The sequence below is a fragment of the Cannabis sativa genome, chromosome X (assembly GCF_029168945.1).
Source record: "Cannabis sativa cultivar Pink pepper isolate KNU-18-1 chromosome X, ASM2916894v1, whole genome shotgun sequence".
Taxonomy (NCBI): domain Eukaryota; kingdom Viridiplantae; phylum Streptophyta; class Magnoliopsida; order Rosales; family Cannabaceae; genus Cannabis; species Cannabis sativa.
Window position 1 is genome coordinate 3,927,550 of NC_083610.1, and position 23,558 is coordinate 3,951,107.

The window sequence follows — 23,558 nt, forward strand, 5'->3', positions numbered from 1 at the left end:
AGCATTAGTGGATTGGGCCTTGGGCTTTGCAATTTTGCAATTTTAACACCTTTTGTATCTGATTTTCTCAAAAATGCCAATTTCCTAATTCAACCATTTAAATGCCAATTCTAACTATTTAATAACTATAAATAATTATTAAATAATATTGTCATTTATCATATTTATTAATTGAACCATACAAAGTATCATAATTAACAAATATGCCCCTATAAACTCTTTCTTTACAATTTCGCCCTTACTTAGTGAAAAATTCACAAATAGACATAGTCTAATTTGAGAATTATAATTGATTAATCAAATCCAATTACATGAGTCTTACAAGCAATATTATCTCAACTAGTGGGGGGACCATGGGTCTATATAACCGAGCTTCCAATAAGTAGATCAAGAATTTATCACTAAAATTCACTAACTTATTAATTCTTCGTTGAATCCACGCATAGAACTTAGAATTGCACTCTCAGTATATAGAATGCTCTATATGTTCCACCATATAGACACATCATTAGTTATCCATTGTTATAATCCTAATGTGATCAATGATCCTCTATATGAATGATCTACACTGTAAAGGGATTAAATTACCGTTACACCCTACAATGTATTTATTCCTTAAAACACTTGACCCCGTATAAATGATATTTCAGCTTATGTGAAATGAGTACTTTACCATTTATGTTCGTTTGGTCAAGCTCGAAGGAGATCATTCTTTTCTTACTATTCGCCAGATAGAAGCTATAGATTCCATGTTTATGATAGCGCTCCCACTCAATTGCACTACCGTGTTCCCAAAATGTACGTATCACCCTGTCCTAAAAGTAGGCTTAACTAACAAATCAAAGAACACGAATAGCCTCTCGAGATTGAGCCTAATCATATCAGGATTAAGATCATTTGATCTAGGATCAACTAGGCGATATTGACTTGAATAGATATTACGGTAAGTTTAATAAATCTAAGTCAAAGTTCAATATCGGTCCCTTCCGATGCATACTCCATGCATCCAACCTGAGCTTTACTTTAACCAATGTTCTGGAAAGAACATAGTATTTCTCCAAATACAAGTAAACTCTTGTTGTAGATTATCATATCAGTAAAACCCTGTGTCTGATAAATCTAGGAAACTTTATTCACATAGTCATGTTTACTTTCCAATGTGTTGACGACACAATAAACAGGATCAAGTATGTGAAAAGGTTTTCAGATGAATTTATACATTATGTACATATAATCATGAAATAAATCATGTGAACCATGCAACATTAAATGTTATTTCTGATCTATATTAATAAGTAAATCTGATTATATTGAAATGAGTTTTATTTAGGGCATAAAACCCAACAGTTTCTAGAGTAGGAACAATTTTACCAACTAACAGTGCATGTACCATAGTAGGCTATCACTCCAATACACATCATACAACTAATCAAACATAAGCACCAAACACTGATCAGATGGAACTTGATACTCAAGACCAAATAAAACAGACTGATCCACTTCAGAATGATCCCATGAAAGATGACTACAATCAAGTGGAACCTAATATAGAAGAACAACCAGTAACTGAAACACTTGATGATTACCAAATCAGAAGAGACAGGGCCAAAAGGATTCCTAAGCCTAATCAAAAGTTCATGCTAAATGTATGGGAAGAAGTCTTAGCTTATGCCTAGTTTGGTGTCTCAGGATTGGCTGAACCTGGAACATGTGATGAAGTAGTTAAAGAAAAGAAAGCTAAGAAATGAATTAGGGAAATGGATGAGGAAATGATGTCCAAGACCTAGATAATGGTACTCAAACCTAAGGGAATAAGTATCATTACTTGCAAATGGTTGTTCAAGTACAAGGAAGGTAAAACTGAGAAAGACCTTATAAGGTACAAGACTAGATGTTGACCTCACTTTTAGCCAACGACAATGAGTCAATTAAAGTAATTAGAAACAACTAATAACAATTATTGAGCAATAAGAACATGAATTTGTTATAGAAGTTCGACCCAGTGATGATGGTAATAGCCTACTCCTTTTTTTGTTGTATTAATAGGGTTTTTCACGATTTTAATCATCAAGTCTAACCTTGTTATGTCTTATCGCACAACTCTTATCGTTTACTTGCATATATCATCAACACATGGCTAATCATAAAAAGCTTAGGGTATTGGCCCAATTTGCATTTCTATCCAAATAACCATATCACATACAAATGCTATTACGCTATACTCTATGTGTTTAATTCGATGTCTTACCTAAATTCTAATGTATAAGGAGAATTTTCAGTCCATAGGTGATCTTGAGCAACTACCAGTATTCCTAGTCACAAATCTCGAGTTTTTACACAATAGGGTTAATCTTAAAATCACATTTAATAATATTCACATTAAGGACTCTAGCTCTAAATCAAATAATAGAGCTTGAAAAAAAATTCTTATCAACGATATAAAGAGCATCCAAAACGGAGTTTAAAATCAAAAGATATGCTCGAAACAAATTAGAAAAAATTGAACTGTCGCCTCGAGATTGCCATGACTAATTGTTGCTGCGACCAAACATGTGGTCACCGCGACCAAAACTGGGCAAGGGCAATCTCTTGTTCTGGGTAAAGTCTCGCCGTGACCACTATAAATCTGGTCACAGCGACTGAGCTTGAAAACCTAGAAAATCTAGAATTTTACCAAACTCAAAAATTACCTATTCTAATCAAACTTCATATACATCAAGAATATCAATGTCATACTTAAATCAGAGTATAAATAAGCATAAATCATACATATGCTTAACCACACATCCTCAATCGATTCAAATATCCTTTAACTTACACAATCAAAACTCTAGAAACATCAAATATATATAATCTCATGCTCAAAATTCATCATTTTGACAGCAAATGCACAATTCAAAACTCAAATTTTAGGTCTAGCTTAAATTATCATAAGGGATCATCACACAAAACCTTGACTCCACCTAATAACATACCAAAAACTATAACTCAAACACTTAGTAACCACAACATGCAAACTCAGCAAGTGAAGATAAAAATTCAGAAATTAAAACAATAGAAAGATTTCAACTACCTCAATTAATCTTCAAGCTACGTTTTCTAGCAACACTACCAAAACCTCTTCAATTTACTACACTTTTTCACAAAATCAAAGAAACTTCAACAAAGAGGAAAAGAGAGGAAAAGGGGTGGTGGGGTTTCCAAAAACAGAAAAAAAATGGTCTTTATCTCATTAAACTCATATAACTTGATTTTACTAAAATTTGGTCAAAAGACTATTTTGCCCTTAGGGCTATAAATAACCATATTTGGTAATCAAGGGTAATTCAATCATTTCACATCACACATATACTTATAATCTCTTAGATGTTTCATAATATTACCTTAACCACATAACTCATAAATTTTAGACCCGGACTCGGTTCGAGCCAAAATACTCGATTGTGACTATACTGTGCTAGCTTATCAAAATTCACATGTAACATAATAAAGTGAACATACTACATAATAATGTAGTATATTAGCAAAATATATCAAAATTATCATTTTACCCCTTTCATGTCAAAATTACAAAAATACCCTTACCACACAAATGAGGTCTTAATTTCAAATATTCTCAAATTATATCATAAAATTGATTATATTATAATATCATCCTACATTTATTCTTAATTAATCTAATTAAGATTGCTAATCTATTTCTAAATTTAAGATATTATAATATGCTGGAAGGCCCAGTTACAGTCTGTATTTGTCCTTTCTACCATGGAAGTAGAATTTATGACTAATACAGAAGCATTCAAGGAATTAGTATGGCTTTAAGATATTCTGTTTGAATTGAAACAAATAAAAAGTGGAGTGACATTGTACTCGGATAGTCATTCATCCATTAATCTTTGTAAGAATATATCTAGTTTAACATGAAAAGAGTAAACATATAGACATAAGACTCTATTGGATTAGAAGAAGACAGAGGAGGGATTGGTTGAATCAGAGAAGGTTAGATCAGAAGATAATTCTACTGATGTTGCGATTAAGGTCTTAACAGTTTACAAGTTCAAGCATTTCTTGAACTTGATCAATCTTAAGTGTTAGTATACTGAGATATCTGGAATACCAACCATGATGGTTACATTCTTTCTTCATTCCCGTTAATATTTTAATTTGAAGAAACTAGGTAGAATTTGTGTTATAGTTCCTCCAAATAAAAAGATCTTTAAAAGCTATTCAGGTTATGAAAAGTTAGATGTCTTCCAGAAAGGCATTCTTAAATGTTTATCGTGTCCACCCAGAAGCAGTCTTCAAGAAATATAGTCTTCCTTTGGAAATGAGTTTCAGATGGCTAGTTGTTCCTTCTGGAAGGGAGTTTCAGATAATCGACTCCAGCTGTTGCTTTTCCTATTCGGGAAGTCCCTTCAACGTACGCTTTGGTCTTTCTTCCAAGAAGCGTACGTCTCATTTGGGAGCACTTTATCTTATGCTGACGTGAAGATACTATTACGAGGAGTTTGTTAAGTTTGTTAAGTCGTAACTAACTTAACAACTTTTCACTTGTAGCCACTGAATTTAGGATATATATCCTATATCTATAAATACCACCAACACTTATCATTTTGAGAGGACGAGATCAGATGAGTTTCGAGAGGTGATCCTGATCAGAGAGAGAGAGAGAGAGAGAGAGAGAGAGAGAGAGAGAGAGAGAGAGAGAGAGAGAGAGAGAGAGAGAGAGAGAGAGAGAGAGAGAGAGAGAGAGAGAGAGAGAGAGAGAGAGAGAGAGAGAGAGAGTTTGAATTTTGTATGAAGAATCTTCTGTAGATGAAGAAGATTCTTGTGTAAGAGTGTGAGAGATAAAACTTTGAGAGAATCCAACAGAGAATTAATCTCGATTGTAGTTGTACCATATTCTTGTTTAATCAATAAAAAAGATTTTGGAGGTGTTTCAGAATTGGAGTAGAGTTATAGGTCACATCGATCTATATGACTTGTACCAGTATATTTCTTGATGTTATTTTTATATATTGTCTTGTTGCTTTAATCGTTTGGATTTTAATACTCTGTTCATTCCTTTTTTTTTTTTATCTCCATTTATTATTTGTTGATTAAATTTTAGTTTGATTTAATTCTCGAGTGTAGTTATAATTTTCTCACATAGAGATATATAGAATGATTAATTATAGAGTTCTAAGATGAGTCATTATAGTTTGACATTTACTTTATAATTTATGCAGGCGCGTATGTATGTATACTAAATTAGAATGCATATACGTATGCGTGTAATTGAGAATATGTATAAGAGATTTTTTTTTTTAATTTTTTTGAAATGATATATAAGAGACGTTGAGTACAAAGATAGATTTGAACTTATTAAGTAATTAATTATATCAAAATAATTAAAGAAGAGTGAGATTTTATTAATACATGATTGATTGTATACTAATTGTCCTATTATTATTTGAACTACTTGTCTTTCACAATAAATTCAATAACACAACTACAATAATGTTTTTTTGTTAAAAAAAAGTACAACAATAATGGTTATTTTTTTTAAAGAGAATTGCTAAAACGTATTTTTATTGATATTATATTGTTATTGGTGTAATAGTATTGAATTCTATATAATTTAACTTTTAAGAAATAAATATCGTTAACAAATTATAGAACATTATACAATAGCAATCCTCTTTTCTAAACTATGTATGTGTATGACAAGACTTTCAATATTTTATGAATATAAACATAATAAACATAATAATAATAATAATAATAATAATAATAATAATAATAATATAAGATTCTAACATTTTTGTATTTTATTTTTGCTTAAGATATTATAACATCTTTATATTATACATTGTCGTTATGTTTGTGCAAAAGGAAAATGAGTGGTATCTATCAAATTATATTTTTCTCTTCAAATTAGAAAAATAAAATGAAAATTTTCATACAATTATGAAATATATTTTTGCACAAAATTTTTCATATTAATAAAGAATAATATAGTAATCTTAATACATAAACAAATTTCCTTTCATTCATACCAATCATCATTAGGAAGAAAATAATATTCCTCCAATTTTCTATTTCTCATATATTTATAAATTATTTATTTTTTCTCTCCTATTTATGTATATTTTCTTCCTTCCTAGCTACATAAGACGACTATATTACATTTGAATTATTATAATGAAAACGTTGACATTGTACATTGTACGTAATTAAATTTATATTATCACATCAATTTATAAGATGTGTATTCAATCATATACATTTATATATAAAGCATGAAATGTTTTGTTGCATGTATATATTAATATAACATGATCCACACGTACGTGTACACCTATCATATATATAATATATAAATTTATATATAAAGACATAGAATGAAAAAATTATTAGCAGTAGTATCGAAAAAATCAAATTATTAAGATGATCATGATGAGGAGGAAGAATTATAATCTTATATTTTTGGTATTAGTTGTAATAATAAGTTGTAGTTCAACATGGATGATGGTCATGATCCCATGCATGGCTCAAAACGACACTATTCCAGTGAAAGTTGGTGTCGTTTTGGACATGAAAACTCAAATTGCTAAGATTTGGTTAAGTTGTATTGAATTGGCTGTATCAGATTTTTATGGCTCTCACCCCAATTTTAAGACAAGATTGATTCTCAATATCAGAGATTCTAACGAAGATGTTGTCACCGCAGCTTCCCAAGGTACGTACGTAGAAATAATATTAGGGTTTATTAGATACATTGTATTAGATCGTATTGTAAGTAATTTTATTATTTTGATAGATAAAAGAAGAAAAATAATTGTTATTATAATCTTAATTATTAAATTTTAGTCATCATTTGAGCTGCTATGAGATATAACCTATAAATTGAGTTATAATTTTATTGACTGAATTTGATAGGTATATTTAAACAAGTATTTTGACTAACGTAACTTTAGTTAAGTATTTAAGCAATGTAACATATAATATATATTATATTCCTCCTATATATATATATAAAATATTAGTTTCTAGATGTGCATCCCAAAAAAGATTGCACCAATATACTCTTTTTAATCTAGATAGTTTTAATTTTATAATATTTTTATATGATAATGTACAACATAAATATTTAAAATATTTTATAAATGTTTTTAAAAAATTATGAATAATTTACGATATGAAAATAAAGTTCAATCAATCTATTTTACATGTGTATACGTATAAAATAAAAGTGGCACGTATATAAGATATAGATTGTTTGAATATTCTTTTCGGTATATTAAATATTTATGAATTTTTAAAAAAAATTACAAGACATCTTAAATAACTAAAATTGTATACTGTTATACAAGAAATTTAAAAGTAAAATTATTTGGATGCCAAAAAGATATTATATATAATGGGTTTGACAAAAAATTCCTATCGATAGGACACATTTTTATTGATGTATTTTTATGATGATGTTTTTTGCAATTATATATAGTAAATCTTTTTACTTTTTCTTAGAAATTTTGAATAGTTTATTGTGCTCAATCAGTATTAGAATGAACTTTGATTGGTATACAAAATTTTTAAAAATATTAAAGAGGACTTACTATAACACTTTCATATATTGTTTTTGAACAAAATAATATCTTAATTATCTCAATTACCAAAGGTTTTGTCCCTATATATTGATTTTAGTAGTGTTTTTTGTATGCTTTTAGTAGGTTTTATATGATGATGTATATTTTATACCTTATTTTATCATCGTAAATTATTTAAAAAATTACAGGATGCTTGCAACATAATATTACTACAAAAAACAATTATTTTTAAGAGATAATTTTTTAATTACAACATAAATTTTTTGTAACTAAATGTAACTTTTAGTCACAACAAAAAATTACTTGTGACTAAAACATAGTATTTAGATATAAGTTGTTACTAATTAATTTAGTTTTAGTCACAACAAGTATTGTGACTAAAAATACATTTAGCCACAGATCTTTTAACATAGGAATATTGATTTATAATTAGTCACAACTTTTTAATTTTTAGTCATAAATTTTGTTGTGACTAAAAATAAAATTTTTTGTAGTGTTTTTATGAAAATCAGAGAATACCAATAAAAGTTAGAAGATTAAACTACATGAACTTTATTAGACAAGCAATTTCAATATTTGTTCTACATTTGTTATTTAGTTAGATTAGTGACTTAATTTTCTTTCTCTACAATTCAAAACATGCACAACAGCCTCAGATCTCATAAAAAATGTACAAGTACAAGCAATCCTAGGGCCACAAAGTTCAACTCAAGCAAAATTCATTATTGACTTAGGCCAGAAAGCTCAAGTGCCAATAATATCATTTTCAGCAACAAGTCCTTCTCTTAAAATGTCAAGTCAACAAAGCTCATACTTTTTCCAAACAGCAACGGGTGACTCGTCTCAAGTCATGGCCATTAGTTCTATAGTCAAAGCTTTTGGATGGCGAAAAATTGTCCCCATCTATACTGCCAATGAATATGGAGAAGGAATTATTCCTTACTTAGGTGACGCCTTAAGAACAGTTAATGCTGAAATACCTTATCGAAGTGTCATTTCGCCATTTGCCACTGACGATCAAATCAAGGTCGAGCTTTACAAGTTAGAGACCATGCAAACGAGGGTCTTTATTGTGCACATGTGGTACGACCTAGGGTCAAGATTATTTACCATAGCTAAGAAGATTGGAATGTTGGGACAAGGTTATGTTTGGATCATAACACAAGATTTCACTAATCTTTTAAACTCATTAAATTCCATGGAATTGAATTCAATGGAAGGGGTTTTGGGAATTATGAGTTTTGTGCCACAAACAAAAGAGCTCAATAGCATTAAAGCTAGATGGAGAAATAAGTTCTACAAAGATACTATTAATGATCCTTCTTTTCATGCTAAACTCAATATTATGGGCATGTGGGCTTATGATTCAGTCTATGCATTAGCTTTAGCAATAGAGAGAATTAGTAATACAACCACATTAAATAGTAATGTAACTATTGGTCCAAAATTACTAGAAGCTATATCAAGTACAAAATTTAAGGGTATAGCTGGAAATTTCATATTGGATAATAATGGGCAATTAGAAACGTCGACGTTTAAAATAGTAAATATTGTGAACGGTGGTGGAGGAAGAGAGATAGGGTTTTGGACACGAAAAGATGGCCTAATAAGAAAGTTATTATTGGAGTCCAATAATGACAAATATTCAACTTCAAAATCGAATCTAGGTCTTATTATATGGCCAGGTGAGTCGATTTTACCTCCAAAAGGGTGGGAGATCCCAACAAATGGGAAGAGGCTAAAAATTGGAATTCCTGTTAAAAGTGGTTTCAATGAGTTTGTAAAAGTGATGAACTTTGATTCAAGTACTAACAAATCTGATGCCACTGGCTTCACCATTGATGTGTTTAAGGCTGCACTTAATGTTTTACCATATGCTCTTCCTTACGATTTTTTCCCGTTTGTCAAACCTGATGGTACGAGTGCAGGCACGTATGATGATTTGGTCTATCAAGTATTTGTCAGTGTAAGTATTTTGTGAAAATATTATTTTGACTTTGGTCTAATATATTTAGGTAAGGAAAATTATTTTTGTTTTAATTGTAGCAGCATTTCTTAGTTTTTCTATATGGATCAATTATAATTCAATATATAGTTATAATTGGGAGATCTTACTTATTTTCTGATAAATTCTGAATAACTTAAAATGCTAAAAAAAGATTCAAACAGTAAATGTACAGTTAATTATTTTGAACTTTATTTTTAGCATTTTAAATTATCAAAGTTTTTCAAAAATAGATAGGACGTACTCTAGTAATAGCTATAATTTATAATTCCATAAAATAAAATTTCTCTGATACTAAAAATTACCTCTATGATAAGAGCAAAACTGATGGTACTCTTACTAAAGAAGTTTCCCTATAGTATACATGTAACTATAGTAATGTGTATAATTAATCTTTGCTATTGTACTTTATAGAACTATGATGCAGTGGTGGCAGACATAACAATTAGAGCAAATCGGTCGCAATATGTAGATTTCACATTGCCATACACAGATTCAGGTGTAGTAATGGTGGTTCCAATGAAAGATCATAAGAGGAAAAGTCCTTGGATTTTCTTGAAACCTTTGACTTGGGATTTATGGGTTACAACCTTTGGTTTCTTCCTCTTCACTGGTTTCGTCGTTTGGGTTTTAGAACACCAAATAAATGAAGAATTTCGCGGACCACCTTCTCATCAAATTGGCACAAGTTTTTGGTTCTCCTTTTCCACCATGGTTTTTGCACATAGTAAGTATTTCCATTTATTACCATTATACATATATAGGAAAATTTTAAAGTAGGGCATTGTTTTATCTCAATCGGTAAGGATATGTCATTTACTTTAGCATTTAGAGAAAATATTATTTAAATTTTAATATATGATTAATGTGTGCATTGTATTTATATTATACATTTCACTTATTTTTAAAAAATTTAAAATAATTTACATTGTCGAAAGAAAAGTTTAAATATTCAATTGGCACTAGTGCAATTGACTATTTCAAACTCAATTTTCGATACAGTAATATAAATTGAAATTATATAAAAGAAAAAATAGATGATAACTTCCTTAAATACCAAATATTTTTTCCGATAGGAACCAAAATGATACCTCTACTATAGTTACTCTATATATGGATATATATAGATATTATTATAGTTTGATTGTTTTTTTTTTTTGATTAAAATATAATTTATGTACAGGGGAGAATGTAGTGAGTAACTTGGGTAGATTCGTGGTGATTATATGGGTGTTTGTGGTGTTAGTATTGACTCAAAGTTACACAGCAAGTTTAACATCACTTTTAACTGTGGAACAACTTGAACCAACAATCACTAATTTAAACCAAGTGTTGAAGAGTGGAGAAAGAGTTGGGTATTTAAGAGAGTCCTTTGTGTATGGATTGTTGAGACAAACAGGTTTTCCAGATTCACAAATTGTAGCTTATGATTCTATCGAACATTGTGACCAACTCTTGTCCATGGAAAATGCAAAAGGTGGCATTGCTGCTGTTGTGGATGAAACCCCTTATATGAAGGTTTTTCTTGCACAATATTGCTCGAAATATACCATGATTGGCCCTATATTCATAACTACTGGCTTTGGTTTTGTAAGTATACTCACTTTCTCATCTTCATTAATAAATTACGAGTAATGATTATTTTAGACGATGTGTTTTGCAAAAGGTACTAACTGGACTTTTTGTTTTGTTAAATGACACTTTAGATCTTTATTTTTCAAAATGATACTTCATAGACATTATATTCATAATTTCTTTATTTAATCACTGTTATTAATTATGTTCTTTCCTTAATTATATTAATTGCTAAATGACGTGTTTCATTTTTTTGAAGGCGTTCCCAAAAGGGTCTCCACTTGTAGGTGATATTTCAACAGCTATTCTTAATGTGACAGAAAGAGACGACATGAAGAACATTGAAAACAAATGGTTTGAGCCGATGGACAAGAGTTGTTTAGACTCTAACCCTAAAATCTCATCAAACAGGCTTAGTCTTGGTAGCTTTTGGGGCCTATTCATAATAGCCGGAGTCTCTTCATTATTTGCACTCATAATCTTTATCGTTATGTTCCTTCATAAGAACAGACAAGTCTTGTTAGATTCTAATGATTCGATCGAGAAAAGAATTAAGGTTTTTTTAAAAAATTTTGACCAAAAAGACCTCAACTTCCATCATTTTAGAAAGAGTAATAGCAACAACAACAACAACAATAATAATCAACTTAACAATGACGGATATGGTGGTACAAACATGGTGGAGTTATCAAATAATAATACTGAGTGTCCTTCGAGCCCATCAGACTCAAACTCGTCGACAGACTCAATGGTAGAACAAAAATCAACTATAGTGCCGACCATTGATGAACTTCTTGTTCAAATTAACGAAGATCACTAGCTTACCCAGAATACTAGAAAAAATAATTCAAAATCATATTTTTTATGTATGTGTAAAAATTATATTTCTTTTTTTTTTACTCTATGTTATTGGACAGACGTATATTCAAAAAGACAAAAGAAAAAGAAAAAGAAAAAAGAGGTGATACGATTATTTTTTTTGATGTATTGCAACATCAATTCCTTTACATCCTAATAACACTCTATAGAGAGCCTTTGGATCAATTGGATGACTGAAATTAATTGGATCGGAGCAGATGGTAAAATCTAACATATAATTGGATCAAATTTGGATACGCCTCAATACATTGGATGTGGTCCGATAAACACCTCTACAACTAGAACCCCTACAGATTCATATCCATATGCAATATCAACTTCTCATTGGTTCTTGTTCTTGTTCTTCCCTTGAGTGTTATCTCTATTCAATTTAGCCTTTAATGCTTGACATTCATCTTGGAAGTGTCTATCTTTCTTGCAGTAATAAAACATCTTTCCAGTTGGTGTTTTTGAATTTGACCTTGGCTTGTACCCATTCTTGAGTTTCTTGAATTCTTTCTTTTATGTTCTTCCATGAACAAACAGACCATCACCACTTGATTCAGGTCTTTCATAAACTTTCTTTTGAATTTCTTTCAAATCGAAGGCTGCTTTAACCTCAAACATAGTTAATGTATCTTTTCAATAAAGTATAGTATCGACAAAGTGTTCATATACCTTAGGGAGTGAACTAAGTAGAAGTATTGCTTAGCCTTCTTCTTTAATTCTGACCTAAATATTATTCAGGTCTAGAATTAACTTGTTGAAATCATATAGATGCCTTCGAAGCTCATTAGTTTCATCCATGTTCATTGTGTAATATCTTTTCTTCAAATGGAGCTTATTGGCCAATGATTTCTACATGTAAATTGATCCAAGCTTGTTCCATAATCCCAGGACAGATTCTTCATCAGCAACTTCTCTAAGGACTTCATCTCCTAAACTTAAAAGAATAGCACTACGTGTTTTCACATTGATCTCTTGAGAAACATTCTTGACATCTTCTTCTTCCTTAGAACTGGTCACCATGATTGCATACGCAAGTCCTTGATGAACAAAGAATGCTTTCATCTTAATCCTCCATATCTCAAAGTCATTAAAACCTAAAAAACTTGTCTTTTTCATATCTGGTAGTAGCCATTCTAAATGAGTACTTCTTGAATCTTGATGACTTCTTGAAACTTCAAAACTTGACTCTTGAATCCTCGAACTAGCCGTGACGCTCTGATACTATTTGTGGTGAATTAACACCTATCAAGAATGAATATAAAACAAGAACTGAAGAACTAGAATGGATGAATCAAACAATGACAAAAGCCAAAAATAAATATGGAATAAACTAAATGAAATAAACAAGATATAATGAGGTTCATCACCCTTTTTGTGGTGACTCTTAATTCCCGGAAGGAACTGCCCTTTGGCCAAGCTTTATTTGATCTTCACTAATAGAGGAATACAGAGGAGAATACAAGAGTTGAGCTCATCAACAATGGTGTCTTGCACCTTACAAATCAACTCACTTGAGGGAGATGTGATCAAACATCCTCTTTAACCCTCCTCACTTAGCATAAATATAACTATCATCTAAATTTCTCTCTAGATCGTCACCTAAAGAAGTAGTACACGAAGCCTTATATAGGTAACTCAAAATAAGGGGTACCCGAGTTAGTTATAACTAAAAAACAAAAACTAACTCAGGAGCTAACTGGACAAACTTGCAACATCTAACAAATCTAACAGGTCATTAGAAGAGACTAATAGTAGCAGTACCACCAAGTTACTAAAATCTTCCACACCAAAAGAGAGTGATATACATTTATAAAGACATTAAGGTGGTGTTTGGTTAGGAGAAATGAAAATATAGGAATAGAAATGGGAACAAGTTTTGAATGGAATCAAATTTACAATGCATAAAAAAATTGATAAAAAATTATTAATTTTTTCTCATCTTGCATTGGAATGATCATTCTTTCTATTTTAAAATGGAATAGTCATTCTACTAAAATATTGAAAAACTCATTCCATTGGAATAACATTTCAATACTTCAGAATGCAACCAAACAAAGGAATGAAATAAAAATAATTTCTGTTCTATTCCGTTCTATTTTATTACTTCCAACCAAACGCTACCTAAGTTACCAAAGAGCTTAGTTAACACACTAGGGGCTCGTTTATGTTATATTGTATTGTATTACATTATATTAAACTGAGTTATATATATATATCATATTTTTATATAATACTATGTTAAATTTTAATTTATACTATATATTTATATACCCATAAAAATCAATACCACATATAGTTTTACATATAAATATTATATAAAATACAATTCAATACTATATAATACAATACAATATAATGCAATGCGGTGTATACAACATACTAAACGAACCCTAAACGAACTAAATATTTTATTATAATGTTTTGCATGTAGAATTATAATACATTCATTAACTATTTAATAAGTCTAGAAGATTAGTCCCTCATGTACCCTAGGTTTTTTTTATTATTATTATTTAATTAAGTATCAAGCTTGTCTAGATGGTCATCTCTCCAATGATGTTGATAAGTACGTTCGAGTTGTAATGAGATTGAACTCGCGTGATTTAATCCTTAACAATAAATTAAATTATTATTGGAGTATTGTTATTAGACACCTTAAGATACAAAATGATGCTTAATTTTGGGGCCTTTTCCAATAAGTTTCAATGTAGATTTGAAGTACTATAGAAAGCCATAACTTATTTAATTCAAGGAAATTTCCTATATTAATAATTAATTACAGTGTTTTAAGTTGAGTCATTATAGTTTGACATGTTCTACTTTATAATTTAGGTACGATGGATGTGTTTATGTATATACTAAATTAGAATGATTACGTATATAATTAATGCTTAATGGAGAATATAATATACAACTTTGAACTTGAAGTAATTAATTATATTTAAATAATTATAGAAGAGTAAGATTTTATTAATATATACATTGATTAATTGTATATTAATTGTCCTATTATTTGAACCTGTCTTTAGCAATAAATTCAATAACACAGCTATAATATTATTGTTTCTCTAAACCCTAGCTATATACGTATGTGTATGACGAGGCTTTTAGTATTATATAATATATATATAGGGATATGATTTTTTTCCGTGAGGTACTTTCACGGAATGTATTTCGTGGTACATTAGATGAGTCTCAGGGTACATTAAATGAGTGTACGTTTCTACTTTTTAATCCTAATTACCCCTAGATCAATCTCAGCCGTCAGATCAAATAACTCCCTCATCTGACAGCTGCCGTACATCACGGATTACAATCCGTGAAAGTACAATAACGGGACAAAATCATATCCCTATATATATATATATATATATGATATTAGATAACATTTTTAATTTATCCTTATATATGTTTGTGCAAAAGAAAATTGAGTGGGATCTAGATCATATTTTTTGTTTTCTCTTAAAATTAAAAAAATAAAGTGAAATACAAAAATTAAAAGATTTTTACACAATAGTTTTCATATTAATAATAAAGATTAATATAGTAATGTTACAATAAATAAACCAATTTCCTTATTTCATTCATTGCAACCATTAGGAAGAAAATATTAATTAATATTCCTCAAATTTTCTATTTCTATATCTTCTTCCTTCCTACATAAGACGACCATATATACGTTGACATTGTACGTAAAATATAATTATATTATCATATCAATTAATAATTAAGATATGTATTCAATTATATATATTTATATACATAAAGCATGAAACGTTGTTGCATTGCATTTGCATATATACAAATTAATTCAGGACCCACATGCATGTACACCTATAATATATGTATATATATATAGACATATATAGAATGAAAAGAATTAGCAGTAGTATTGAAAATAATCGAATTATTAAGACCATGATGAGGAGAAAGAATTATAATCGTTTATTATTTTTGGTATTAGTTGCAATAATAAGTTGTAGTTGCATGGCTCAAAACGACACTATTCCAGTGAAAGTTGGTGTCGTTTTGGACATGGAAACTCAGATTGGTAAGATTTGGTTAAGTTGTATTGAATTGGGTCTCTCAGATTTTTATGGCTCTCATCCCAATTTTAAGACAAGATTGATTCTCAATATTAGAGATTCTAAAGAAGATGTCGTCACTGCAGCTTCCCAAGGTACGTACCTAATAATAACATATTAATTTTTTTTTTTTATGTATATTTAGATTATTTTGATATATAGATAAAAAAGAAAAAAAATAAAGAAAAGCTGTTATGTAATTAGTCTTAATTATCATCAATTTTTTTTTTTTTTTTTAAATTTTTGTCTTGTAATCGTTCTGCGACTTTCATATAGTTCATAATTAACCTTGCCAAACTCCTTCTTTCTCTCTAAGGCATGCAAGAGTTTATGTAAGTTTTTGGACTTGAATTTTGTTTCATTCATTAAAAAAAAAAATTATACCATCAAGTTGATTTGAGCCTAATGACATATAATTCTTAATTAATTAGACCGTAAAACAATTAAACAAATATACTAATCTTATCTAATTTGGAGGGACGAAGGCAGAAGAATATTGTTTTGAGGGGGCTAATATATATATTCTTTACAAATCATCATGAAAAAAAAAAAAAAAAGTTCTAGCATGCATGTACTGTTTTTATTGATAGGTATATTAATTGGGTATTTAAGCAAGTATTTTTGACCATTTTTAGTTGAGTATTGAAGCAGTAATGTAATATAGTATATATTTATATTATTAATTAAACTTATATAAATTTAAGATTATATATATAGAGAGAGAAAATATTATAGATTCGCAAAAAAATTCTTATCTGTAGGACACAAACTTATTAGTTGAGATTTTTTTTTTTTCTTATGATGGTTTTTTTTTTTTTTTTGCAAACATATATATTACACCTTCTTTAAAGTTTTTAGATATTCTTAATAATTTTGAGTGTTAAAGATAAAAATAAAAATAAGCTCACCTATAATAAATTGTTTGAACTTTGATTTGGTCACTGTCAATTATTTGAATTTTTTTTTGAAAATTGGGAAAGGACCTACTACAACTAGAGATGCACATTTCTCCAATGGAGATGGGCCCTGTGGGGACCCGCCCTAATGGGGCGGGGATTTCCTGTCTAGGTGGGGAACAAAGCGGGGATGAGAATAATTATTTTTTATCCCCGAATGTTAAACAGGACGGGGACGGGGATCACACTCCCCGTCCCGACGGAGATCGATCCGTTTAGTATTTTATTTTATATTTCTAATAATATTTTATATTTTTTTAATTTATGTTTGTATTTTTTAGTATATTAGTATTTTTTTTTATGAATTTTAAGTTGTATTTTAAATAATAATTAGTTATTGAATAACAATTAATGTGTAATATTTTAATTTTTTTATAGTTTAATATTTTTATATATTTAAATTTTTCTCATAAACTTTATTTTTTTATTAGGGGATTCCCCGTTCTGTCCCTGGCCCCATTAGAGAATTTCCCGCCCCATCCCCGATGGGGAATAAACGGGGATGGGGATTTAAATTATTAACGGGGATGGGATGGGGAGAGCACTCCCTGCCAATTTCTCGCTCCATGTGCATCCCTAACTATGACTATACAATTTAAAACTAATTAAATTGTTTTTCAAAAAAAAAAAACCATAATATTTTAATTGTCTCGATTATAGTTGCACTAAATCTATGTGCATGTTTGACAACTTAACTAAAAAATATTTTTTTTTGTTTTTAAAAATAAAAAATTATTTTTTGAAAACAATTAGGCTTGTTTGGCCTTATTTTTTGAAAACAGTTTTCAAAAAACAAAGTTATAGAAAAGAAGAATTTTGAAAACAACAAAATGTTATTTTTTGTTTTAAAAAATATTTCACTTTAATTTGGTCAATATTGTTTTTATAGAAAACGTACACTAACCAAACGCTATTTGTGTTTTGAAATCTTCAAAAATTGTTTTTTTTTTCTCATTTCTAAAAACACTCTTTCGAAAATAAAAAACAGAAAACAATACCAAATATGCTCATATATATTAATATTAGATGGTGTTATTTTTATATGATTTTAGTAGGTGTTACTTTAACTTCAATTGGTAGGTATTCTCTATTTTTGGCACCCAATTATTATAAGTAAATTTTTGTATATGACGATGTATAATGTAAGCATCTTTTAATGTTCTAAATTTTTTGAATAATTTAGGGTAACAACATAAAGCTTAAGGTTTACATTATTAAAAAATATTTTATTTTATATGCGTGTAAAATAAATAAGTAAATTTGAAGCCTTGATCTTTTCATACGATAAATTATTTAGTATTTTCCAATATATGTATGTTTGCTAACATTATGTAAACATATACATATATATATTTTGGTTATAATTTATGCCAAAATAGAGTAAACCTATTGGTATATATATATATATATTATAATGAATTAATTAATTAAAGATACCAAAACATTATAATTTACTATAGATAATTATACCCTAATTTATACAAGACAGTTAGCCTTAACTTCTTAAATTATACCCTAAAAAAGTTTACCATTGTAAGTAACAAATATTTAATAAAAGTATCTTAGAGACATGCAATTAATTTCAATATTAATCTACATTTGTTATAAGTTACATATTAGTGATTAATTTTCTTTTCTACAATTTAAAACATGCACAAACAAACAGCTTTAGATCTCATAAAAAATGTCCAAGTGCAAGCAATCCTAGGGCCACAAAGTTCAACTCAAGCAAAATTCATTATCGACTTAGGTCAGAAAGCTCAAGTGCCAATAATATCATTTTCAGCAACAAGTCCTTCTCTTAAAACGTCAAGTCAACAAAGCTCGTACTTTTTCCAAACAGCGACGAGTGACTCTTCTCAGGTCATGGCCATTAGTTCCATAGTCAAAGCTTTTGGGTGGCGAAAAGTTGTCCCCATCTACACCGACAACGAATATGGAGAAGGAATCCTTCCTTATTTAAGTGATGCCTTAGGAGCAGTTAATGCTGAAATACCCTATCGAAGTGTCATTTCTCCATTTGCCACCGACGATCAAATCAAAGTTGAGCTTTACAAACTAGAGACAATGCAAACTAGGGTTTTTATTGTGCACATGTGGTATAACCTAGGATCAAGGCTATTTACCATAGCCAAGAAGATTGGAATGTTGGAACAAGACTATGTTTGGATCATAACACAAGATTTCACCAATCTTTTAAGCTCATTAAATTCCATGGAATTGAATTCAATGGAAGGGGTTTTGGGAATTATGAGTTTTGTGCCACAAACAAAAGAACTTAATAACATTAAAACTAGATGGAGAACCAAGTTCTACAAAGATACTAATAATGACCCTTCTTTTCTTGATGCCAAACTCAACATTATGGGCATGTGGGCTTATGATTCAGTCTATGCATTAGCTTTAGCAATAGAGAAAATTAGTAATACAATCACATTAAATAGTAATGTTACTACTAGTGGTAGCTTAATAGATCTTTATAGTTTTAGGATGTCACCAATTGGTCCAAACTTATTAGAAGCTATATCAAGTACAAAATTTAAGGGCATCGCTGGAAATTTCATATTAGATAATAATGGACAATTAGAAACATCGACGTTTAAAATAATAAATATTGTCAACGGTGGAGGAAGAGAAATAGGGTTCTGGACACGAAAAAATGGCCTACTAAGAAAGTTATTATTGCAATCCAATAATGACAAATATTCAACTTCAAAATCGAATCTCGGTCTTATCATATGGCCAGGAGAGTCAATTTTACCTCCAAAAGGTTGGGAGATCCCAACAAATGGGAAGAGGTTAAGGATTGGAATTCCTATTAAAAGTGGTTTTAATGAGTTTGTAAAAGTGATGAACTTTGATTCAAGTACAAACAAATCTGATGCTATTGGCTTCACCATTGATGTGTTTATGGCTGCACTTAATGTTTTACCATATGCTCTTCCTTACGATTTTTTCCCGTTTGTCAAACCTGATGGCACGAGTGCTGGAACGTATGATGATTTGGTCTATCAAGTATTTCTCGGTGTAAGTATTTTACTAAAAGATTAATTTGACTTTGTCTAATTTATTGGAAAATATTTAGGTAGGAACATTATTACTTTTGCTTTAATCGTAAGAGCGAGTATTTTTTATTTTTGGTATAAAGAGAAATTTTAATTTAATTTCTTATATGGCAACGTACATTATAGTTATAGTAGGCACATCATGTCTGTTTCTCAATAGTTGTGAATAATTTACAATGCTGAAATAAAGATTCAAACAGTAAGATACATGTATCTCTATTTTTTTCTTCATATACGCGTGTAAAAAACTATTTTAAACTTTATTTTCAATACTCTAAATTATGCATAATTTTTTGAAAACATACTAAATATAATTTGTTATAACTATAAAATATAATCCCTTATAAACAAAATTACAGTATAATTTCTGTAAGTACTGGAAATAAAAAAAATGTCCTTACAATAAGAACAAAAGTGATGCCCTTAACTAAACACTTCTCTACTCTACATATGTATGTAAGACTATATAATCATATGCATAATTAATCTGACTAATTAAAGCTATTGTATTTAATAGAACTATGATGCAGTAGTGGCAGACACAACAATTAGAGCAAATCGGTCGCAATATGTAGATTTTACACTGCCATATACAGATTCAGGTGTAGTAATGGTGGTTCCAATGAAAGATCATAAGAGGAAAAGTCCTTGGATTTTCTTAAAACCTTTGACTTGGGATTTATGGGTTACCAGCCTTGGCTTCTTCCTCTTCACTGGTTTTGTTGTTTGGGTTCTAGAACACAGAATTAACGAAGATTTTCGCGGACCACCTTCTCATCAAATCGGCACAAGCTTTTGGTTCTCCTTTTCCACCATGGTTTTTGCACATAGTATGTATTTCCATTAATCACCGTCATTGATTATACATATATAAAAATTTTATAGCTAGTAGGAACATTACTTTTGTCTCTCTCAGTAAGCGTCTTTTATTTTAGTACTTAATTTTAATTAAAATTATAATTTGCGTTATTGTGTACAGAGGAGAATGTAGTGAGTAACTTGGGTAGATTTGTGGTGATCATATGGGTATTTGTGGTGTTAGTATTGACACAAAGTTACACAGCAAGTTTAACATCACTTTTAACTGTGGAACAACTTGAACCAACACTTACTAATATAAACCAAGTGTTAAAGAGTGGAGAAAGAGTTGGGTATTTAAGAGAATCCTTTGTGTATGGATTGTTGAGACAAACGGGTTTTCCAGATTCACAAATTGTGGCTTATGATTCTATTGAACATTGTGACCAACTCTTGTCCATAAAAAATGCAAAAGGTGGCATTGCTGCTGTTGTTGATGAAACTCCTAATATGAAGGTTTTTCTTGCTCAATATTGCTCCAAATATACCATGATTGGGCCTATATTCAAAACCACTGGTTTTGGTTTTGTAAGTATACTCACTTTCTCATCTTAATTATTAACCTTCGCTTTCTTTTTTCGCTTTAGAACAATATTTATATTTTGAGCATTGTTATTAGGCACTAGTGGTGCCTCAATTACTATGAGGTGACACCTTAAAAATAGTTAACGATATTTTATAAAAATCATTTAAGATCCAATACTTAATTGTATCAATAGCAATATGACACCTTTGTAATGCTAGTTATAACCTTCTCTTACATTTTATATAATTTTGTTATTTAAAATTTGAAAACAAATTAAACTAGTGGTTTTTATGAATGATTATAACATACCTAATAGTAATATTGTCATATTTTTTCTTTTGACCATAGGATATAATTTATAAATTACAATAATAAATATATATATATATATATATATATATGTATATATATCATTGTTGTTATATTATTCCCTCCTAATTAATTACTAAATGAATAATTATGTGTATCATTTTCTCTTAAGGCTTTCCCAAAAGGGTCTCCACTTGTAGGTGATATTTCAACAGCCATTCTTAACGTGACCGAAAGAGATGACATGAAGAACATCGAAAACAAATGGTTCAAGCCAGCAGACAAGAGTTGTCTAGACTCTAACCCAAAAATCTCACCAAACAGACTCAGTCTTGGTAGCTTTTGGGGCCTATTCATAATAGCCGGAGTCTCTTCATTATTTGCGCTCATAATCTTTGTTGTTATGTTCCTTCATAAGAACAAACAAGTCTTGTTAGATTCTAATGATCCATTTGAGAAAAGAATTAAGGTTTTTCTCAAGAAATTTGACCAAAAAGACCTCAACTTCCATCATTTTAGAAAGAGTAACAACAACAACAATATTAATAATAATAATCAACTCAATGGATGTGGTGGGATGGACATGGTGGAGTTATCAAATAATAATACCGAGTGCCCTCCGAGCCCATCAGACTCAAACTCGTTGCCAGTTTCAATGGAAGAACAAAGATCAACTATAGTGCCGACCATTGATGAGCTTCTTGTTCAAATTAATGAAGATCACTAGCTTACCAAGTTACTAGAGAAAATAATTAAAAATCATATATTTTTTAATATATGCGTAAATAATTTATATTGCTGATTTTTTTAATGTATGTTATTGGACACTCACGCATATATATCAAAAAAAAAAAGAAGTGATAAGATTAAATTGGTCCATGTATAATGTCATGCTCTTTCATGAAAGGATTTAATACCAATCATGAAAAAAAAAGTCATTTAATTTAATATATATATATATATATTATAATGTATGTAAAACAAGTGAACTTATCTATGTAATTCTAGGAGGACACAGTTAGAGAATTGAATTACAAGACTTTGCAAAAATTGCAAGTCTTGAAAAATGAATTGGTATTTATAAGAGGATGATTTACAGAGTTTGTTACAAGGAGAAGGAAAGAAAACAGTTAAAGAAATCTGTAACGATTACAACCAACTAATTAACAGTATATAACAAACAAATCCTAACTGCCTGTAACTATCTCTAAAGGTTGTTTATCATCCCCCCTCAAGCGAAAGGGTGAGGGACACACTTTGAGCTTGTCTTTGAGGTAGTGAAACCGATCGGTAGAGAGGCATTTAGTGAGTATATCTGCCGTTTGATCAACAGATGGTACATAGCGAACCTCAAGTGTCTTGGCTAGAAGTTGGTCTCGAATGAAATGTTGATCGATTTCTATATGCTTTGATTGAGCATGAAAGACCGGATTAGCTGCAAGAGATGCAGCACCTTGGTTATCCACCCAAATAATAGGACAAGCTGGTAAAGAGACTTGTATTTCTTTGAGTAAGTGGCAGATCCAATTGACTTCTGCAGCAGTATTTGTTAATGCACGGAATTCACTTTCCGTGCTTGATCGAGCAACCACTTGTTGCTTTTTGGCTGACCAAGAGATCAAGTTTCCACCGAGAAATACTGCATAACCACCAGTTGATCTTTTATCATCAATGCTTGTTGCCCAATCCGCGTCCGAGTAAGCAGTAAGTTCAAGTCTAGCAG

General features: G+C 29.8%; 2 protein-coding genes across 2 annotated transcripts; both read left to right on the forward strand.

The window, feature by feature from the left end:
* The first annotated feature begins 6,528 nt into the window (after nt 1-6,528).
* Nucleotides 6,529-11,989, forward strand: LOC115718766 (glutamate receptor 2.8-like). Its single transcript, XM_061105748.1, has 5 exons — nt 6,529-6,721; nt 8,240-9,555; nt 10,009-10,321; nt 10,778-11,184; nt 11,429-11,989. The coding sequence occupies exons 1-5, from the start codon at nt 6,529-6,531 to the stop codon at nt 11,987-11,989; spliced, it is 2,790 nt and encodes a 929-aa protein (XP_060961731.1).
* A 3,877-nt stretch (nt 11,990-15,866) lies between these two features.
* LOC115709557 (glutamate receptor 2.1) lies at nt 15,867-22,663 on the forward strand. Its single transcript, XM_030637690.2, has 5 exons — nt 15,867-16,216; nt 18,744-20,104; nt 20,660-20,972; nt 21,122-21,528; nt 22,008-22,663. The coding sequence occupies exons 1-5, from the start codon at nt 15,880-15,882 to the stop codon at nt 22,560-22,562; spliced, it is 2,973 nt and encodes a 990-aa protein (XP_030493550.2). The 5' UTR covers nt 15,867-15,879; the 3' UTR covers nt 22,563-22,663.
* The last annotated feature ends 895 nt before the right edge of the window (nt 22,664-23,558 follow it).

Excerpts from the sequence above, each read along its gene's own strand:
- LOC115718766 (XM_061105748.1), top strand. The coding sequence starts at position 6,529 with ATGGCTCAAAACGACACTATTCCAGTGAAAGTTGGTGTCGTTTTGGAC. Across the intron at positions 10,322-10,777 it reads CACCATGGTTTTTGCACATA|GGGAGAATGTAGTGAGTAAC; the intron begins GTAAGTATTTCC and ends ATTTATGTACAG. Across the intron at positions 11,185-11,428 it reads TAACTACTGGCTTTGGTTTT|GCGTTCCCAAAAGGGTCTCC; the intron begins GTAAGTATACTC and ends ATTTTTTTGAAG.
- LOC115709557 (XM_030637690.2), top strand. The coding sequence starts at position 15,880 with ATGTATATATATATAGACATATATAGAATGAAAAGAATTAGCAGTAGT. Across the intron at positions 20,973-21,121 it reads CACCATGGTTTTTGCACATA|AGGAGAATGTAGTGAGTAAC; the intron begins GTATGTATTTCC and ends TATTGTGTACAG. Across the intron at positions 21,529-22,007 it reads AAACCACTGGTTTTGGTTTT|GCTTTCCCAAAAGGGTCTCC; the intron begins GTAAGTATACTC and ends TTTTCTCTTAAG.